This window comes from Herpailurus yagouaroundi, unplaced genomic scaffold (assembly GCF_014898765.1).
Source record: "Herpailurus yagouaroundi ecotype Mexico unplaced genomic scaffold, PumYag 77, whole genome shotgun sequence".
NCBI classification, from domain to species: domain Eukaryota; kingdom Metazoa; phylum Chordata; class Mammalia; order Carnivora; family Felidae; genus Herpailurus; species Herpailurus yagouaroundi.
Genome location: NW_024412388.1, coordinates 99,635,025 through 99,654,608, shown reverse-complemented (window position 1 = coordinate 99,654,608; position 19,584 = coordinate 99,635,025). Strand labels below are relative to the sequence as shown.

General features: G+C 48.6%; 1 protein-coding gene across 1 annotated transcript in view; it reads right to left on the bottom strand.

Moving 5' to 3' along the window:
- Window positions 1-1,805: 1,805 nt before the first annotated feature.
- Window positions 1,806-19,584, bottom strand: part of VANGL1 (VANGL planar cell polarity protein 1) — a 54,775-nt gene continuing 36,996 nt past the window's right edge. Inside the window, exons 5-8 of the mRNA XM_040471405.1 lie at window positions 15,864-15,997; window positions 14,207-14,339; window positions 13,111-13,345; window positions 1,806-8,952 (exon numbers count right to left, since the gene is read on the bottom strand). Coding sequence (XP_040327339.1) covers window positions 8,692-8,952; window positions 13,111-13,345; window positions 14,207-14,339; window positions 15,864-15,997 — 763 coding nt within the window. The 3' untranslated portion in view covers window positions 1,806-8,691. The remainder of the gene's footprint in view (window positions 8,953-13,110; window positions 13,346-14,206; window positions 14,340-15,863; window positions 15,998-19,584) is intronic.

The following is a 19,584-nucleotide window of genomic DNA, read 5'->3' as shown; positions in this document are numbered from 1 at the left end:
GAGCCAACTGCTAAAAAGAATAGAATAGAATAGAATAGAGTAAAATAGAATAAAATAAAATAAAATATAAAATAAAATAAAATATAAAATAAATAAAATATAAAATAAAATACGAACACAGGAACTCTTTGGCTCAGTGAGGAAGCTTCCGATGTGTGAAGTTCTTTAGTCAGGTAAGCACAGTCACCTAGAAATACAGGCACCACGACGGGAAGCAAAGCGGCAAGGGATGGCAGCAGAAATCCCAGACCCCACTCTCCGGGAACAGGATAACCACAGCCACCTGACTGCGCATTTATTGTAATGCATCTGCAGACCCACATGCTTGCAAGGTGAACTAAGGACCTCTGTGGAGTTAATCTGGCATTTTAACAGTCTGAACTCTTCAGAGTAGCGATGGCTAGAATGCTCAAGGTTAACCCTAGGACCCTACAAAACACCAATGATTCCCTTAAAATAATCACATGTGATTAGATTGTGGCTGGTAGCTTCAGCCCTGAATATGCTATCGTGTTCTCATTCACTCATTCGCTCAAGTATTCAATCAATGGCCCTTTGACGCTTGTTCACACGTGCGGATCACAGAAGGCAGAAACGAGTGGGTGAGATGGGAGTGCTGAGCAAAAAGCTAGAAAAGGAAAATGTTTAAAGAAGCTTGTGTCAGTCCTACAAATGCATCATCATCTTGTCTGAAATAGTACAAGTTCTCAGAACCTCAGTAACACATTCAACTGTAAATACAGAGAACATACCCAAAAGTCGAATGCAGTTTTTGTTTTTCTAGGTCAACCTTAGCCTGTATAACCAGAAGATGCTTGCGTGACACGTTGACAACAGCAGGGAACTGCCAAGTCTCTCCGGAAGCAGGGACAATGCCCATGTCACGCCACTGCTGGTGAGCCCGGTCTCCGGCACTGGGCGTGCAGGCAGTGACTTAACTGGTGCCATTCTGGTATCTCTCACTCCACTTCCGTAATCTGATAGTTTATCATCTGATATTCTCAAAACTCTTCCAAAATTCCATAGCAGTAGAATGGGTAGTGAATGAAAAAGAGAGGACTCTTCGGTTTATGTCTGCAGGCACCTTTAATCTTTTCTCCAGCAGGGTTTGCTTGTGCAGATATAAAGTATGCACGTCTTGGCCGATGGCCCAGAGAAACAGAATTTGTCAATAATCTATACAGTGAATATCTTCAAATCAATTGCTTTCTCTGACCCCTGTCCATGCAACAGGTGAGAATTTGATTGTGTGCTATCAGCATTCTATCCAGGTAAAAAGTAGCTGAGTGTAGCAGAAGGCAAGTTCCAACATTTCTTTGGAAAATAATCAAGTTCCTTTTAAATAGACCTACCTATCTGAAATCCCTCAATAATTAACATTGAATTACCAAACCACTCACCAAAACAATCCAATATTTACCAACAAATCCAGGGTCTGACACTTTTCTTCCTCCCTACTTAACTCCAGGATCTTCTTTCACTTGATTTATTCAAAAGGCCCATTTGATCTTCATTTTTAGAGCCTACGATTTTAATGTCCAGTTATCTATTCATTTTAAAACATTCTCTTGAGCATAAAATGATCACAACAGATGTTTTCATTACAGTGGCAATCCACATTTCATTCAATCTATCATTATAATTGTCTTGGTTTTCACGGAACCTTGACGTGTTTTTAAGAGGATATCAAAATCATACAAGAGTGCAAATGTTCCCTAAAAAACAAAAACAAAAAAACAAACAAACAAAAAAAACACCAAACAACTTTTTAGATTGAAATAATCACATGAAAAAAAGAAGCCAAATACAATTTGGGAGTTCAGTTTATTTTTCAAGTTTTACAGTATAAAAAAATGCAACATGTAAAATGTTTTAACAGTTAATTGGGATTGGGGGTGGGACCCAAAAGGGGACCAAATGACTTGGCTGCCAGGTACGCCATGTCAGCTGTAAACACTAACATTGGTACTGATAGATGTCACAATGAGAAGACATCTCCTAGGATACACCTTGTGCATGTGTGTAAGTGTCCTCGTGCGGATGATTGCTGGTTGATCCATTCATTTAGATGTTCGAAAGGCCTCATCAGAGCCTATTCAGAAGTTCTCATACATACGTGGTGACGGGAGCAGAGACTGATTAGCAAAACTGCCCCCTCCCGGTTACAAAAAGCACAGTATCAACTACCAAGAAAGAACGCAAAGTCCCCCGGCCCCGTTTTTGCACAAACCATTCTGTCTCCCTCAGACAGAGACAGATGGTTTTGTCATGGAATCTTCCGGGTTGTAGATCCACAAGTGAAAATTTCTTTCAATACAAAAGCAATTTGTTGGCAAATGAACTTCTCTGAAGACCTGACTCGGCCCTGCTGGCCTTCTCTCTAGAGTCTTTGTTGAGTAAGTGGTCATTCACCAGGTGAGTGATGTTCACCACCCCCATGAGTCGGGACCCAGCCGTTCTCATTCTGGCTAGTGTCCTGTACTCTACACAACAGTTGTACTCACAAACGACTGCTTGGACATCAAGTTTGGGTAATGTCACAATTTAGGGATCTCAGGGGAGTTTGCTATTTTAACTAAACCCTACAGCAAATCCATTATAAAAATAAGGAATTACCACCAGAGTTCGAATTTTATGATCGTTTTTCTTGAAGAATGATGAACCACGTGAAGCGAATCTTCCATTGTTTCTATAACGGAGGGGCACCTCTTCCTACCTGGCCCCTGCAATGGTGACAGTGTGCAACGATCCGAATTCCCTATGACGTGAGTCAAACCAGACTTGTCACCCACAGATCCCATGCCTGGGTCCCATCACTAATTCCCTGAGCGACAGTCTCTGGTCCTCAGAGATGAAGCTTTCCTAGGCTTTGGGCTTTTGGGGGGCTTAACGACTCCTAAATGACCAGCTCCTTTAGAATGAAAGCTCATGTTACATGGGCAAACTCCGATAAATATAAGCAAACACAAAACCAGACAACTGTACATTCAAATATCTGTATGCAAAACTTATTTCAGTGCCGAAAGAAGTGCCAAAGACACTCTGAACACCAAAGCCTTGGCATTTATCACATTTGTCCCACTGCGCCCCACCCCTCCCAGGCTCAAGGTGAGAGTGTTTTTATTCCCCTAAGTCAAACCACTGGTGTTTTCAAGCTGCGAGACTTCGTAATTGTAGATCCTTAGTGCCATATTGGAAGTAACCTTTCACTTAATGCTTCGGCTGTTAGAGATCTGTTGTTGTATCGGGGAAACTCTAAAACAACCCATTAAAAGAGATTTATTTTACAGGTGAGACAAAGCAAACTGGATTATCTAAATAAAAATGGGACAAGGCCTGGCAAGGGAGACTCACAGAGTCCCCAAATTCTATTTTATTTAGCAGTTTTACAGTTTCTTTTCTACCCTTTGGAAATCTGTGCCAATCCCTAAGGAGCAGCCATGCTGAGAAATGGGAGCCCCATCTTCGTTTTCCTGTCCTTTACGGAAAGCAAACAGCAGGAGAGAAAAAGGTAGTCTGTACTCCAAGGAACCAAACTTAAAGGCATCGGAAGAGAGGAAAACTGGGTTTCCAGAGTTCTGTTTCATCAGTTCTGTTAAAACTGTTGAGGGCAACTGTGGGGAAAAAGGGTGGGGTGCAAAGTGCTTGCTGAGAGCACCGATGTCACGGGGAGGCCAGGGACCCCCACTTCCAGAGCTCCTGAGGCGGGGCCTGTGGGTGGTCTTTCTCCCACCCTCACCAGGTGAAGCAGAGCACCAGCGAGAAGCTTCCTCAGCTCAGGAAGAAGCCTGGTCCGCCCGCTGCCCACCTGCCCAAGCCAGCAGGATGGAGGCAGAGGGCCAGAGGGGCAAAAGCAAAGGGTGGCCACCGGAACAACGGCACCTTGGTGGCGCTGGTTTTCCTGGGGGCGGGGCATTCTCAAGTTCTTTCAATTAGAAATCGCAAGGAACATGCCAGCACCATAGAGAGGTTCCCCCTGGTGCAAAGTGCAAGAATCGAAGGGATTCCACCACCTCAAGGAACCCTCACCCCCAGGTTCAGATTCAAGGTCAAGTGTCCTCAGGTCCCTCCTCCACATCCCCAGATGCCAGATCATTTAGATCACACCTCGAGGTACAGAGAGCGAGGGGCTGGAATCAGACATTAGGTTTGAAATCCCATTCACTAGCCACGAGACCTGAGACTGGTCCCCCCCTCCCTGATTGTCCTCCTTCTCACCTGTTAAACTGAGATCGCCCTGCCTCCAAGAAGTTCCCGTTCTAGAACAGCACCTGACGTGATACCTGGGACACAGTGTCGGCACCCTTCTCTTCCTTGTCTGACCAAAATATGTTTTGTCAAAAACATGACCTGAAATCTAATTTTCTAGGCATCAACTTGGTTAAAGTGCAATACAGCAACTTCAATGTAGTGTCTAAATTGCCTTGATTCACTACTGCCCTGAATACCATTTAAGAACTGTGCTATGGGCTTAAGAACGACTCATATTTTATTAACGATGGAATGTGATCACAAGGTTTCATAGTAAATTCACAGTAGTGATTTATTATTATTATTTTTTTTTGTAACAAGATCCATAAAGCATAAACACTACCCAGAAATACTTACATCACTTTATAATCGCAGGATCGCTGCTGGACTATTTAAATATTATGTTAACATTTCTGTGCTACTTTTAGTAATCAGTCTTATCTTTTTTTATGAAGCTCAGTTTTTAAGTTATATTCAGAAACATAGAATAAGGCTTCCAAGGTAGTGAACTTGGAGCAGTGATTATCAGAAAGCTTGACCTTTCTTTCTCTGCTTCTTACTGTTTTCAGGTCATAGGGTCCTGAGGCAGGAGAGAGTCTAATGGATTGTCTGCAGGACATCAAAATTTCCAGAAGACACTTCTATGCTAAAGCCATTTACTCCTGGGGAGAAGCCAGTATAACTGATGGAAAGGAATATAGGAGCCAAGGGAGAAATAACGGACTTTAGAGAAGCCTTCCAAAGGATTGGGTGCTGTTAGGAACTCTCTCCGCCATAGGGTTTGGGGGAAACACAGACACCCTCAAGACACTCATCCATACAAACACATGCATCAATTACCTGCTGACAGAACTAACCCATCTATAGACAACACAGATGTTCAGATGGCTAACATATAAACCAGACGCCGCCTGTCTCGTAAATTACCCTCAAGAGAAATGCACACAGATATGGAAACACATACCCACAAACAAGTGTGCGTCCCCACTTAGGGAACGCTACATCACAGAGCCCAGCCAAAGGGCGTGTGAACCAAGGGCCCGATTCTCTTGGTTTTGTGGAGTGACTAACACTCACTTCCCCAGGCGCCGGGGGTGGGGGTGAGGAGAGTCAGGGTAATTAATTCCTGCCATCTCGACAGAGGACTTGCCACAGAGATACAGCCGTATCTAAACACATGCACGCAAAATGAAGGGGAGCCATGAGTAGGGTGAGAGGGGAGAGGAAACCTCGTCTCATCACCCCCACACACACTGAAAAGGCGCTTGAACTCTAGCAATGAGCCACAATGCTGCATGTGTGCATGTGCGCGCGCGCGCACACACACACACACACACACACACACACACACCCCTCCCCACCCCTCCAGGGCCACCTACCTCCACCCGCCTCTGCACAGAGTTTCTCCTGGCCGTAGATGTGAAAGGGAAGGACAGAGAGGGAAGACGATGAGAGCCAGGCAAAAACCTGGCCAAGCATTTTCTCAAGGGCTTTGTGAACTTCAGCACTAAGTATTCTGGCTTCTGACTTAACCAATAACGCAGAGGATGAATAAACCACAAAGCCTTAGAGTTCCTCCCCCCTCTAGGAATGCAGACTTTTTAACTGTAACATGCAGTTCGTGGACGATTGAAAATTATAATCACCATCAGAAGTAGGCACCGAAGAACAAAAATTACCCACTGGTTAAAACAGCAGCAGGGAACAGAGTGATCTCAGGCACGCACTCCTCATCGGGGTCCTCTACTCCTCACATTGAACATTCATGTTTTAATACCTTAGGCTGAAAGTTATAGAAAATCTATAAACATTTAAGGCAAATGAAATCCTGACTCCTCTAATGTGAAGTTTCCTATATTTTACTAGCCCTCAGGCAGTTTACCCTCTTTTAAAAAGAATAGCCTATTGGTTCCATGGACTGAAATGAAAACGCATCATTTTCGATTGTGTGACGCAGCTTTCTGAAACCTTCAATCTCTTTAATGTCATTTACAATGTTCCCACTGCACCAGCAACTCGAGTTATTAAGGTTTTGAAAGTGCAAAGGCTTTATCCAAAGATCCTGCATTTTATTTTGTTCTTCTTTCAAAGGGGACTCAATACGAAGCCAGTGTCCAAAATCGATATCCAATTTAAAACCGAAACAATAATTTCAGAAAGGCTGACATTCTCCTATGCAAAGACTGGGGGGAGGGAGGATGGGGGGAGGGGAGAGAGAAAACAAATTCCTTAATTTAAACCCCTTTTCACCCTGCTGGGAATACATGCACCAAGGCAGTGACGCCAACGTAACTCCTGGGCTGGGGACTTAAGATCGGGTCGGAGGCACAGTATTTTAGAATGTTGATGAACAGTGTCATTACGAACTACGTGTCCTGTATGTGAACTCTACGGACTTACGGCGTCTCCAGCCGCTGTGTCCCTCCCTGATGCAGAAGCCTCTGACACCCTTAGCCTAGGACATTAGAACTGCTGCACAGCCAAAGTCTCATCCACTTACACCTTTCCTCGCCCCATCTCCCAAAATAGATTTCCTGAGAAAGATATCATAAGGAATGTCCAGTTTGAAAGGACCTAAAGGCAACAGCTAGGAAAAAAGCACCATGGTTACATGGTATGTGTTTTTCATAAACAGAACCATGTAGTGACACAGCACATCCTGGCTCCAGGCCACACTGACTGGTGTCTCCTTTCTACTTTTCCAACACTTGTCTTTTTAAGCAGAAGGCTGTTGATTCGAGAATGCTGTTTACTTTTTCAGGTACAGGTGCGTTACCAATATCCAAAGCCAATTGTGATTTTCAAAAATGATACACAAATACTGCACCACTTTTGGAACGCACAGCCCAGTAAGGGTATGTGCCAACACACACACAGAGAACATTCCGACAGCGCTCTCCTTTTCTAAAGCGAGGTGATTGAATACCCCCAACTTCGTGGGAAAAGCAAGGCCAAATACTTTGTAAAGGTTTGCCATGATACAGGAAGGCAGACGGAGGCACAGACAGGGGCTCCTTTACAGCAGGCCTCCGCCGGGTCAGCTTGCCACAACCCCCACCCCCAAGCCGCGGCTGCTCCCTCTGGCCAGGGGTGAGCCCACTGAAACCAGCGGCATTTCAGAAACCGATCACAGACGAATGGCCCGGGATCCTAAGACTGGCTCCCTCCCTTTCCTTCTCCCAAGCTCAGCCGCTTACCCAATCCCTCTCCCCACTTTCCCAATAACTACAAGAAATTCCAGCACCAGGGCCAAAGCAGCTCCTTCCCTGGTGCTAAGTGGCAGAGGTGACGAGTTGCACAGTGATGGTGGTCAGAAAGCAGGGAGCGGACAGCAGCAGCTGTCACTGCGCCGGGCACTGTTTGGTCTCCCGTGGCAGGGCAGCCGGCTCTGAAGCTTTGGCGAGGACTCATCTCCGTGGGAAATGAGAGGCTCCGAGCTGCACCTGCCAGTCCCTGAGTCCCGGTGTCAGTCTTCCGCCTGGTCCCTATGAGCAGCCGGGAGGAGGACCAGGAGGGGAGGGGCTCCCACTGCAGCCTGGGAGGGACAGCCCAGCAGGCTTGCTCGCCCTGTGTTCTAGCTGGTAGGCACTCTACGCTTCCCTGTGCAAACAATCCCCGGGGCCCACTGGAGGCGGCGCACAAAGCCTGCGAGCCCGCGTGAAGAGCCAGGTCCCGGCAGCCTTCCCTGGCCGGTGTGTGGTGCGTGCAGGGGAGGGCAGGTGGAGGGAGATGGGTGGGCAATCGTGGGGTCAGGAAAGGTCTACCTGCTCCACTCGAGGGAAGCAGGGTCAGAAACAGGACAGGCAGGTTTTCTCCTTGGGGGAGAAAACAACCTAAAATCACGTAGAACTGTAAACGGATAGTGCACATTTTCTGTCGTGACCTCTCTCTGCAGCACTTAAGGCAACAAAGAACAAAGATGAAGGCAGGCGTTTCCTGAACGGCCCGTGGCTCCCGTGGGTGATGTGGTGCTGGACGTTTACTTACACAAACGCATATGTGGACATGTCGCGTCTGGTTTCCCCGAACAGAATAAAGATGTGTCCCCCGGGAGCTCTACCAGGGGGTGGACCAGAAGTGACAGGAGGGCGTGGTCCTGGACAACAGGCGGGGACTAGATGCTGTTAAGGCGAGGCTCCTGAGAGCCACCAGCTCCACTTTGGTTTACAGCTGTCACAGAAGCGCCAGGGAACAGCTTCTAGAGAAGTCCCATCCACAGAAGTCAGATGTCGCCAGTCACTGTTTTCCAGGGTGGACATCCCCTGCTTCCTTCCAAATAAAGTGCGGATGGTGAAAGGACACTGGTCTATCATCTGCCAGTTTCAGTCAGCGATGAAGAAGAATAAAAAAGGATGCCCCTCTGGTATACATATATATATATATATATATATATCTCATATATTCTTTTTTTTTTGTAATAAAGCCACAAATATAAAACTTTTAAACTGAGGTCTCAGACTGTAAGCGAAGGACAAATTTGTGAGATTTGGGGTCTATGAACTCTTCCGAGAGTACGATGAATGGAATTTTCTTCACATTGACCACGAGGCTGAAGTCCAAGCACTTGAGGACGAAAACGATCCCATCCCGTAGTCCGTTAGTGACAGCCTCGTCACTGACCAGTCTCCACTGCGTCGAGAGCCAGCGCTCCTTGTCATACTGCAGGGTGGGGCCTGCGCTGAGGTAACGTTCCAGAAAGGCCTGGAAAAGAGGGGAAAGGCCATCAGGGAAGAATCACCCCACGCCCACGGCAGTGCCACCAGGGGCCTACTCATCCTGTGCCGATGAAAATGTTTCCCAGCAAACCAAGATGGAACCCAGCTTATCATACCGTATTCCCATCAGACCCTCACAACGGAGACCTTGTTGGGTAGGGAAACCTCCTTGGACTTCCTCATTCCCCTCTGCCAACTTCCAACCAGAGGTGGGGGGGGGGTGGGGGTGGTGGTGGCTGGCATCCGAATCTGCCCGGAAGCCATCGCTGAGGCACCAGCCCAGCCAAGGCTCGGCCCCACCACACATGCCACCACTTGTCCCTGTGCTGGGCCTGCCTCCTCTTGCACGGACAGTTCCTCAGGGCAAGGGCTGGCCCCGAGGGACACTGGGGAAATGTAGGCCTAACACATAAAAGGATATACTTGCACGCTTGAAAATGCATGCTGTACCACTCACAGGTTGTGTGACTGTGGACAAGTCATTTAACCTCCCTGTAAGTGGAGAGAGTAACAGCTCCTAACTCACAGGGCCGCTGTGGGGATGAAAAGATTACCTCCAACCATCGCATGGCACAAGGGAAACCCAACCAGTGTGAGCGATGGTGATCTCCCGTGGGACCAATGTGCACAGGGCAAGTCCGAGGGATGCCAGAGCCCATGTCCTTGTCCTTCTGCTCCAACAGTGCTTAGCTCCTTAGCTCCTGGGAGTTCTTGGACAGCACCCCCTGCCCCCGTTCCACCCCAAATGGTGTCCACATGCACTGTTCCTCCTGGGCGTTTACATCTCCTCAGACCACCACCTGAACCTCTGGACACATGAACACACCCTCCTCCAAGCGCTTATAATCACTGGCCTGACTCCCGTGTGACACTCGGCTCAGCGGTGTATTAAATCAATAAATACACTGATTAAGCTGCAAGAAAAGAATGAGCCAGCAATTCAGACAGGATATATGGGGATATAGCACTCTGGTCCTAGACACAGGATGGTTTCTTTGTGCATCCCCTTCCTTCTATACCTCACTCTGCTGCCAAGTATATTATTTCTGATCTGTACGCTTATATTCTAAGGCGGGAAGTACAGCCATGCCTCAACATCCTTCTAATATAAAAATAGCTCTTACGGGGGCACCTGGGTGGCCTCGTCGGTTAAGCGTCCGACTCTTGATTTTGGCTCAGGTCATGATCTTACGGTTTCTGAGATTGAGCCCCTGCTTAAGATTCTCTCTCTCCTTCTGAGCATCTGGATGGCTCTGTCGGTGAAGCATCCGACTTTGGTTCAGGTCACGATCTCATGGTTTGTGAGTTCGAGTCCTGCGTCGGGCTCTGTGCTGACAGCTCAGATTCTATGCCTGCTTCAGATTCTCTGTCTTCCTCTCTCTCTGCCCCTTCCCCACTCATGCTGTCTCTCTCTCAAAAATAAACATTTAAAAAAAATTTTTTTAAGATTCTCTTTCTCTCTCTGCCCCTCCCCTGCTCATCCTCTCTCTCTCTCTCTTTCTCTCTCACAAAAAAGAAACAGCTCTTATGAATGATGAGAAAAAGAAATAACTCAGCAATTAGAGAAATGAAATTAATAATTTATAGAATAAATATTAATAGAAAATGAACATAGTAAAAAAGATGTTCTACCACATTAATAATTCAAGAAACAGGAATTAAAATGAAGAATATTTTTTTTCCTCTTATGTGGACAGTGATTAAAAAGAATGGTAACACCCAACACGCCAATTGTGTGGGAGAAATAAACAATCCTATCTCAGAGGCAAAAGTGTAAAATAGTAACATGCCTAGGAGGGACAATTTGGCAAGATCTGTACCTTTGATCTAGCTGTTCCTCTTCCAGAAATTTATCTTTCGGAAATAGTTACACAGATGCACAAAGACATGTAAAAAAGATATTTGCTGCAACCCTGTTTAGACCAGGGGTTGGCAACATTTTCTCTAACGTAAATATTTTCAGCTTCACAAGCCACACTCTGGCACAACTGGTCAACTCAGTCTGTGTAGAGAGAAAGCAGCCATAGACGATATGGAAATAAAAGGGTGTGGCTGTGTTCCAATAAAACTCGATTAACAAAAACAGCTGAGCCCTGGTTTGAACTAGTGAAAGATCTTAATCCAGATGTGCATCGTAAGCACTGGTTAAACAAATCGTGCTATTCAGTGGAATAAGATGCAACTACTAAAGAGAACGAGTTAGATCTGTAGGACAGAGATCTGGAAGGTACTGACATAGGAAAACAGCCAAGGGATCGTTTTAAATGAAAAAAGCAAGTTTCCAAACTGCGTGTGTGTGTGCGTGTGTGTGCATAAGCTCCCATTTGTGGTTTGCTTTTTTTTTTCCACTTCTACTTTAGACAGACAGACACACACACACACACACACACCCTCTGGAAGCATACATACGGACTCCTTATCACTACGAACAGTTTAGGGTAGTAGAATGGAGAGTTCCCTTTGCACATTATATTTTTCTTTAATGCCTGGATTTTTACACAAAGAAAGAGTGTGAAAGGAGTTTTAATTCAGAAAAAGTATACATTTTTGTTTTAAATGTTTATTTTTGAAAGAAAAAAAAAGAGAGAGAGAGATATGGAGCATGAGCGGGGGGGAGGGGCAGAGAGAGAGAGAGAGAGAGAGAGAGAGAGAGAGAGAGAGAGAGAGAGAGAGAGACACAGAATCCAAAGCAGGCTCCAGCCTCTGAGCTGTCAGCACAGAGCCCGACGCGGGGCTCGAACTCACAGACTATGAGATCATGACCTGAGCCAAAGCCAGACACTTAACCCACTAAGCCACCCAGGCACCCCAAAAGTATACATTTTTTAAACGAAAACGAAAGCAACCAGGACAGTAAGACATCTCAAATAAAAGGAAAACGGCTTCCATTCCACATGGTATCAGCTATCACTTTGCATGTGTAGATGTATCATACTCGTACTTTCTTGCATTCCGTTTTTTGTGACTTAATATTCTAACAAAGACTCTTCTATTTCTAACAGGTGACATACCGTGATTTAGAAGCCACTGGTCTATTTTTAAGTGATGGCCGGCGTGGAGTTATTCCAGATTATTTTGCAAAAATCACCTTCATGTATATTTGTATATGTATGTGACTGCGCTGAATACTTTTTCTAGGAGAGGAATTAGTGAGTCAAAGAAAATGGAAAACCTTACAGACCCCCACTGAATATCTCTGTATTGCTTTCCTGACGGTTGCTACTGATGAGTGACAACACAGCCACACGTTGTACACGTACAGGGCGATGCGTGTACACGGGCCTTTAGAACAAAAGCCACCAATCATTTCATGAGCACTGTATGCCAAGCTCATTTACTCCCTACCTTGTGATTTACACGTCGTGTTGCCACATTTAACATGACTTTCACACAACAGCCCTATCGGGTAGATGCTGCCACTGTCCCCATTTTATAAAAGAGGAAACAAATGTAGAGTGACTTCTACAAAGTCACCAACCAATCAACTGGTGGAGCTGGGATCTGAGCTCCCCTCTGTCTGGTGACTGGTCATTTACTCTATTCTGCTTCCTTGGCCACAGCCCTCTCTGAGATGCACAGCCGTTTCCTGCAATATCCCTGAAAGTATGCTCACGTCATAATTCAAACACCATTCAAGTAAAACTAACTCCACGACATCCAAAACGCCTAACAGAGTGCTGGCATTCTTTCCTCCACTAATAACAGTCATTTATTCAGTCCTTACCATACGACGGGCACTGTCCTAAGCACTTCATATGAACGAGCTCTTTGAGTTCCCAAAGCAGCCCGATGAGGTAGCCCCAATGGATAGAGCAGGAAAGTGAGGCACAGAGCCTTCGAAGCATTTGCCCAAGGTGACCAGCTTGTTGGTGGAGGAGGAAGGTTAGAAGGAGTCTGCTCGGTTCCAGAACCCGCCGAGTACCTTGAACTACTGCCTATACTGTCTCTAAGTCAAAGTCCTTCCTCTGCGTGAACCTAGAGGCTGTCAAAGGGCCATTTAACAAAAACCAATCGCACCCAGATAATACAAAGCTAAGTGGGAGTCATGAATTCTCACGAGTCGGTGCTTTAGAGAAGACTTTGACCATATTGCTCCCGGGCACACCCGACAGTGGGACCTCCCAGGCTCAGGGACAGGTGGCACCTTGGGGGTCATGCTGTTGGTGATGCAGAAGGCCAGGTGCTGCAGGATGCTCTCCATGCTGTGGTAATGCTGCTGTCGAGTGGTGCGCAGGTATTTCTGCAGAGCGCGGGCCATGGAGGGGAAGATGGCCTGGGCGGCCTCCCGGGGGTCCATCACCTCCCCTGGGGCTTTCTGCTGCTCTTCGGCCTGGAGACGCTGGATGTGGATGAAGGCCTCCTCCACGGCCACCACCAGCCTGGCGGGCAACAGAAAGTCATCAGGACGGGGCAAAGGGTCTGGAAGGGCCCCTGCCCGCCTCTGCGTCCCGGCCTGCCGCCAGCTCACCCAGGGCTCACCGCCTTAGCTGTCACTCCAGACGGCTGAGAGGGGACAGAGGGAGAAAGGAAGGCAGGGGAGCCAGAGGGGTGAAGAGGAAGGAGCCCTGGGACGGGGGGATGACCGCTCGAGTCGATTCTGCCACGAACGAGCTCAGGGGCCTCGCTTCAACCCTTCCGTCTCCACAACGAAGGGTTAGAGGAAAAGAGCTGTAAGATTACTCAGACTCTGGCCACACACAGGGCTCTGCACACGCTGAGGGGTGGCCGGCGGTTCAGAAGCAGCCTTGCAAAGAACCAGAGCTGTATCCCCCTTGATCCAGCCACCCACACCAGCAGCCTCGGGGGGAAAAGGAAGGAAGGGGCCCAGCATCCACGATGGAAACCAACTTTGTCCGCTTCCGTTCACATGATCAGAACTTGGAAACCAACAAGGGCCTGGGGGTGTAGGAGGGGGGCCCCTCAAAGCGTGGGCCACGCAGCCCAACGGCTTCAGCATCAGCTGGGAATTGGTAAGACGTGCAGATTCTTGGGCCCAACTCCAGCCCCACTGAATAGTAAGTCAGTTCCTTTTGCAGGTGGGGCCCGGACCCTCAGATCCGTGCTTTAATAAGCCCTCCCGAGGGCGCTGAAGTATGAGAAACCCTGGGATGGGAGACACTCCTAAGGCTTGAGCGTGTCACGTTTACATATGGAGATTTCATTCCGGCAGTAAAAAAATAAAGAAATGAAAAGTCTCTATGACGGGGGGTTATGTCGGGGTGGGGTGGGGGGCGACAGACCTTGCTCTCCGCTTCTTCACCCGCCGCTCGTGCTCAGCCTCTTCATAATACAACTCGTTGTGGCTGGAATCTCGGCGCCGAGCGGCAGCAGCAATCATGGCCCGGGACTGACCAGTGGCATTGTTACTGGGGCCTTTGGGGAAGGACAGTGGAGGTGGAAGAACGGTTTTAATGCCATGGGGCTGCAAAGTACAGCAGAAAGCCAGTACCTCGGTCTGTCAGTACCGTCTACCCGCCTACCCGCACATACACAAATCTCAGAAGGAGCTTCCCAGGAGGGTGGACAGGACCTCCTGTACTCATATTCAGTGTGCTCCCTGGGGGAAGGAAATCTCCCCCAAGCCCCCTGGGATCAGTGGAAATGGAGAAAGAACTCAGGAGGAGATGATTAAAACGTTGGCCAAAATCAACACACGGAGTACGCTGAAGAGGTTACTCACCATCGGCTATATAAAGTTTCAGTTTGGCCCCAAAGGGTATGTGGAACATCACGTTTCGGCAACAAGACAACGAGAGAGAATGAGACGCGACGGGGAGAATGAGGACAGAGATAAAAGAAAGCCAAGGGACATGGAGACACGGATTATGCACAGGACAGCAAGCCATGTTGGAATATCACAGTAGTCACAGTGTTTATTAAAAAAAAAAAAAAAAAAAAAAAAGGACTTGAGGTCTGGCAATATGGCCCGTCTGTTAATACAGACTTGGAACTCGCAGCCCTGTTCCCAGCTGCCCACAGACCACCTTCGCTTTTCAGAAGGACAAGGCAGATCACATGCTTTCTTCTGTATCAACTACTTAGTTAATAACTTGGTTTCACTCGTGGGAATTTATGCTAAGTTTTCAGAGCAGGTGAAATTTACCAACCCTCTGGGAATCCCACCAGAGTGCATATCTCACGAAACCACCTCCCCCCGCCAAAAATGGGGAGGATATCGCCACTAAAAATTGACACCATCCATAAATCACTCGACTTGTTAACAATATGATCCTCTTATAGGGTCTGCAAAGCTCTTGCCCTGACCCGAGGCACTGAGCAAGAAATGACACTGTGTCCTGTTTCTTGCACTTAACCATCTGATAGCTCTGAAATGCAGCTCTGACGTTCCCAGGCTGGCCTCTGGCCTCCGGCCACCCACTCAGCCCCAGCTCCTAGCCAGGATTGAGAAATCCCTGTAAGTATCTCACCAGATGCCTGAACTACTGAAAGTTACGGACTCCATGGACCTAGGGAGCTGAGTCTGTGGGTAGCTTATCCAAAATTTCAAAAGCGGCTTTCTGAGCAGGATGCGGGAAACGTACATCACTATTGTTTTCAATCAGAAAATCCCAAAATGAATGAACCTCCCACATGTGTGGGCTGTAAATCAACATTCCTTTGGAAGTATGTCTGCCTGCAGAAAGAGAGAGAGAGAGAGAGAGAGAACGAAAGAACAAAAGGAAGAAGGGAAGAAAAGGGAGGGAGGGGGAAGAAAAGAAAAGGAAAAAGAGAAGCAAAGCAAAGCAAAAAAATGGTTCTGAACTGAGAATGTACCATAGAGATGGACACTGAGGGGAGGGAGAACCAAACAGACGGACCATAAGGTTGAAGCTAAAGAGTTGCCCAAACTGTGCTCCCTAGATCCACCACCGAGAGACACCATTTCAAGGCACGTACCATCTACATTGTAGACTTTCAGCCCGGCCATGTGCTTGGCTGCTCGGAATTTGGAGGCTGTTAGGAGATTGGGGTTATAGATGGTGAAATCTTTATAGTAATTTTCCAGAACCACCAATGCTGCTCGCTGGATACTGAGAAAAGAGGGCAAAATTAATGCAATGCTTTTTCATTGAATAAGCAGGTCCTAAATGAAAAAAAAAAAAAAAAAATCCTCTTCTGGAGTCAGGACACCAAGGGTAACCTGGCAGACTGGCAGCAGCTCCTGGGTTTCACCACCCCATTTGTCTCCGGGACGAGGATTTAAAGGTGAGACTGGGGGGGCGCCTGGGTGGCGCAGTCGGTTAAGCGTCCGACTTCAGCCAGGTCACGATCTCGCGGTCCGTGAGTTCGAGCCCTGTGTCGGGCTCTGGGCTGATGGCTCAGAGCCTGGAGCCTGTTTCCGATTCTGTGTCTCCCTCTCTCTCTGCTCCTCCCCCGTTCATGCTCTGTCTCTCTCTGTCCCAAAAATAAATAAACGTTGAAAAAAAAAATTAAAAAAAAATAAAAAATAAAAAATAAAGGTGAGACTGGGTTCCGTCATCAAGCGGCTCCCGTGCCTTCTCCCGGGCTATGTCATTAGCCACATCCCACCGAGACAACAGCTGAGAAAGGAATCAGTTATAACTTAGATTTGCTTAGGCTGCACGGAACTTTCCCGTTTTTCTCAGTTTACAAACGAGGGAAGCGAGGAGCCCACAAGGGTCAAGAGCCTTACAGATGGTGGCGGGGCTAACGGGTGAAGGGACCAAGTGTAGGTTCAGCTTTCTCAGGTCTCCGTGCAGGGGCTCCCTCTAAACCCCATCGCCCCTACTGTAAGGAAGGCTGGGCTTTCGGTTTTCTAGAAATCAGAACCAACTACAACCACACAGGGCAGAGGGTGCGTGATAGAAGCCAGCTCCAGTGGGGCGCCTGGGGGGCCAGGCTGGCAGCGCGGGGCCTGCCTGGGATTCTCTTTCTCTGCCCCTCCCCTATTCACGCTGTTTCTCTCATAAAATAAATAAATAAAAACACATAAATACATAAGTGCATGCTGCCTGCAGATATTAGTTAATCCCGATCCCTCCTCTGGGTTCCATCCTATCTGCCCCAGGTCAGCTGGAGCTCCGTGTTTCAGAGGGAGCAAGACCCCTTGAACCCTCAGCTGAGACCTTGACCTTTCTTGGTCTACGAGGCCTTCTGCCCTCGGCCCTCTGCTGTCTCTGGCCCTCAGTAGAGGCATACGCAGCGGGCTCTCCCTGCCCAAGGTCAGGCCCCTAGGAGAGCAGCAGGGAAGAGGTAAGGCCAACAGGTACAGGGGCAGAGGAGGGAGGACGTCCACGCTCCCTACTGGCGGCAGAAGAACCTGCTCTTGGTCAGGACACTCACCACCTCAAAGAAAAACTTGGGTTCATACAGCACTGATTTTCGCATACCGTCGTGTCTGACTCCCACAATCGTTCCAGGTAAGAAAACTGTCGTTCAAAAATCTCTGACCAGGGACACCTGGGTGGCTCGGTCAGTTTTTGAGCATGGGACTCCTGGTTTCAGCTCAAGTCATGACCTTGCAGTTTGTGAGTTCTAACCCTGTCGGGCTGTGTGCTGACAGCGTAGAAGTTACTTGGGATTCTCTCTCTCTCCCTCTCTCTCTCTCTCTGCTCCACGGCTGCTCGTGTGCTCTCTCTCTCTCTCTAAATAAATAAATAAACTTAAAAAAAAAAAATCTCTGATCGGCACACAGGAGAGCTGGAACTCCAATCTGGGTTTACAAACCTCCAGCCTATGCTCTTTCCTTGCGACACGTGGCCCCTGTGGGACAGTGTACGTGCTGACACCAACTCTACAAATTTATTTTTATCTTGCCCTGCTTATTTTCCTTCCTAGCCCCTGCTAAGTGGGTGAGATTACCAGGGTCACTCACAATAGCCCAGGTGCCAGGACAGGGTTGCCCTCCATTCCTGGATGGCCACTGTAACTCTCTGAGTGGCTCAGGGATGTGCACTTCACAGAAAGACAACACAGCCCCCTAACCTATCAGCTGGACACTCTGTCAAACCCCGGCTCGGCTCCCCTTGTTTGGCACAGAGTCTAAAAACGATCCAGAAGTCAATCAGCTAACCTCCCTGATAGCAGGGCCATGGCAAAGCTCTCCCACTTATATCCCAACAGTGCTTCAATCAATGGTCTACCCTCGGCTGCTGCTTAGTATCAGCCTCGACAGGCACACTCACGGGAGGCTGGGAGAATCTGGCGAGACCAGCCCTGTATAATGGAAGTAAGAGTCCTACGAGCAAATGTGCGTTTTAAAAGCCCTAGTCATCCAGTCACACGGCTGCTCAATGTCCCTTCCTCATTTGAGTGCCTCCGTCTGCCCGGCCCCGGGAATGCAAAGGCAGGACGCAAGGGGCTGCTCGTTAGCCAGCCCTACAGAGAACCCAAGCCCTGTGACAGCTGACGGGAATACATGTGGGTTGAGGGAGCACAGGAAAGAGTGCAGGGAAGGTCCAGACTCCCTGAGCAAGCCAAGGGGTCCCTGAACCGAGGTTTTGTGTCACAGGTCTTAAGTCTGCTCAGTGGCTCTCCAGCTCAGAACGACCCGGGCGGGCTCCTCCTTGATGGCTGTCTCTGGTATTTTCCAAAGCGGGGCAAGAACTTCTTCACCCCCACCCCTCCATCCAGAGACTCTCTGCGGCCTGATCACACGTGCACACACACACACACACACACACACACCCGCCCTCATAAGCACCCATCCCACCCCCTTCCCCATGCACTGTCTCTCCAGAGGCTCCGGGCTTGGTGAGACCAGAAGTCCCTGCACACACAGTGTCTCAGTTCATGCACACAGGCGCGCTGGCGTGCAAATATTTCCTCCCACACTACCATATGCACGTGAAAGGTGAAAACATCCCTAGGCTCCTGGATTCCAGCTGAAAGTTATTTCCCTGATCAACACTTAAAACTTAAAGGGCAACTCACAGGCTATTCTCAGGCCCGTCTTCAAAGCAAACCCTCTTGTGGTTGCTGGGTTTGGCTTTTCTGTCCAGCCAGGCCGCAGAGAGGAGCCCAGGGGATCCCGCTAACTCAGTCAGGGCCTGCTAGGCAGGAGAGGGAAAGCTGGATGGGAGCCCGGTGGCCCCATTTCCCAGCCTCTCTACCCCGAAACCACAGACAACGTGCTGTGCTGCTTGGAGAAGGGATGTCCTGCCCAGGCGCAGCTCCAGCACGGCTTCGCTTGCCGGGGTGCCCACCCCACGCCCTGCCTCCTTCTGGCACAGGGCTGCGGGCAGACACTCTCCAAACCGGGCAAGTCCACAAGCCTCCCTCGAAGCCCACTTACGCCAAAGCCCAGGCGGCCCTGAGGAGCGCGCAGGGATGGGGCAGGGAACCCGGGAAAGGAGCTGCTGACGTTACCTGTGTGGCTCTCCGAGTCCTCGAGAACCTTTGCTCAGGAAAACTGTTCAGTTCGGAATAAGGGGGAAAAGTCAGGCAGTGCTCGCCTTCCCCAGGACTGTCACCTCCACAGAGGTACCAGAGTTTCCCAGAAGCAGCCACGGACCGGGCCAGCCCCACTCCAGGCTGACAAGCTGACACAGGAGCTGAGGGACTCCCCTGGGAAGGTTAGAAATGCCTCTAAGAGGGGTGCATGGCCTCGTCCATAGAAAACGAGGCCATGCCTCGTGCACCACTCAACAGATCTAGC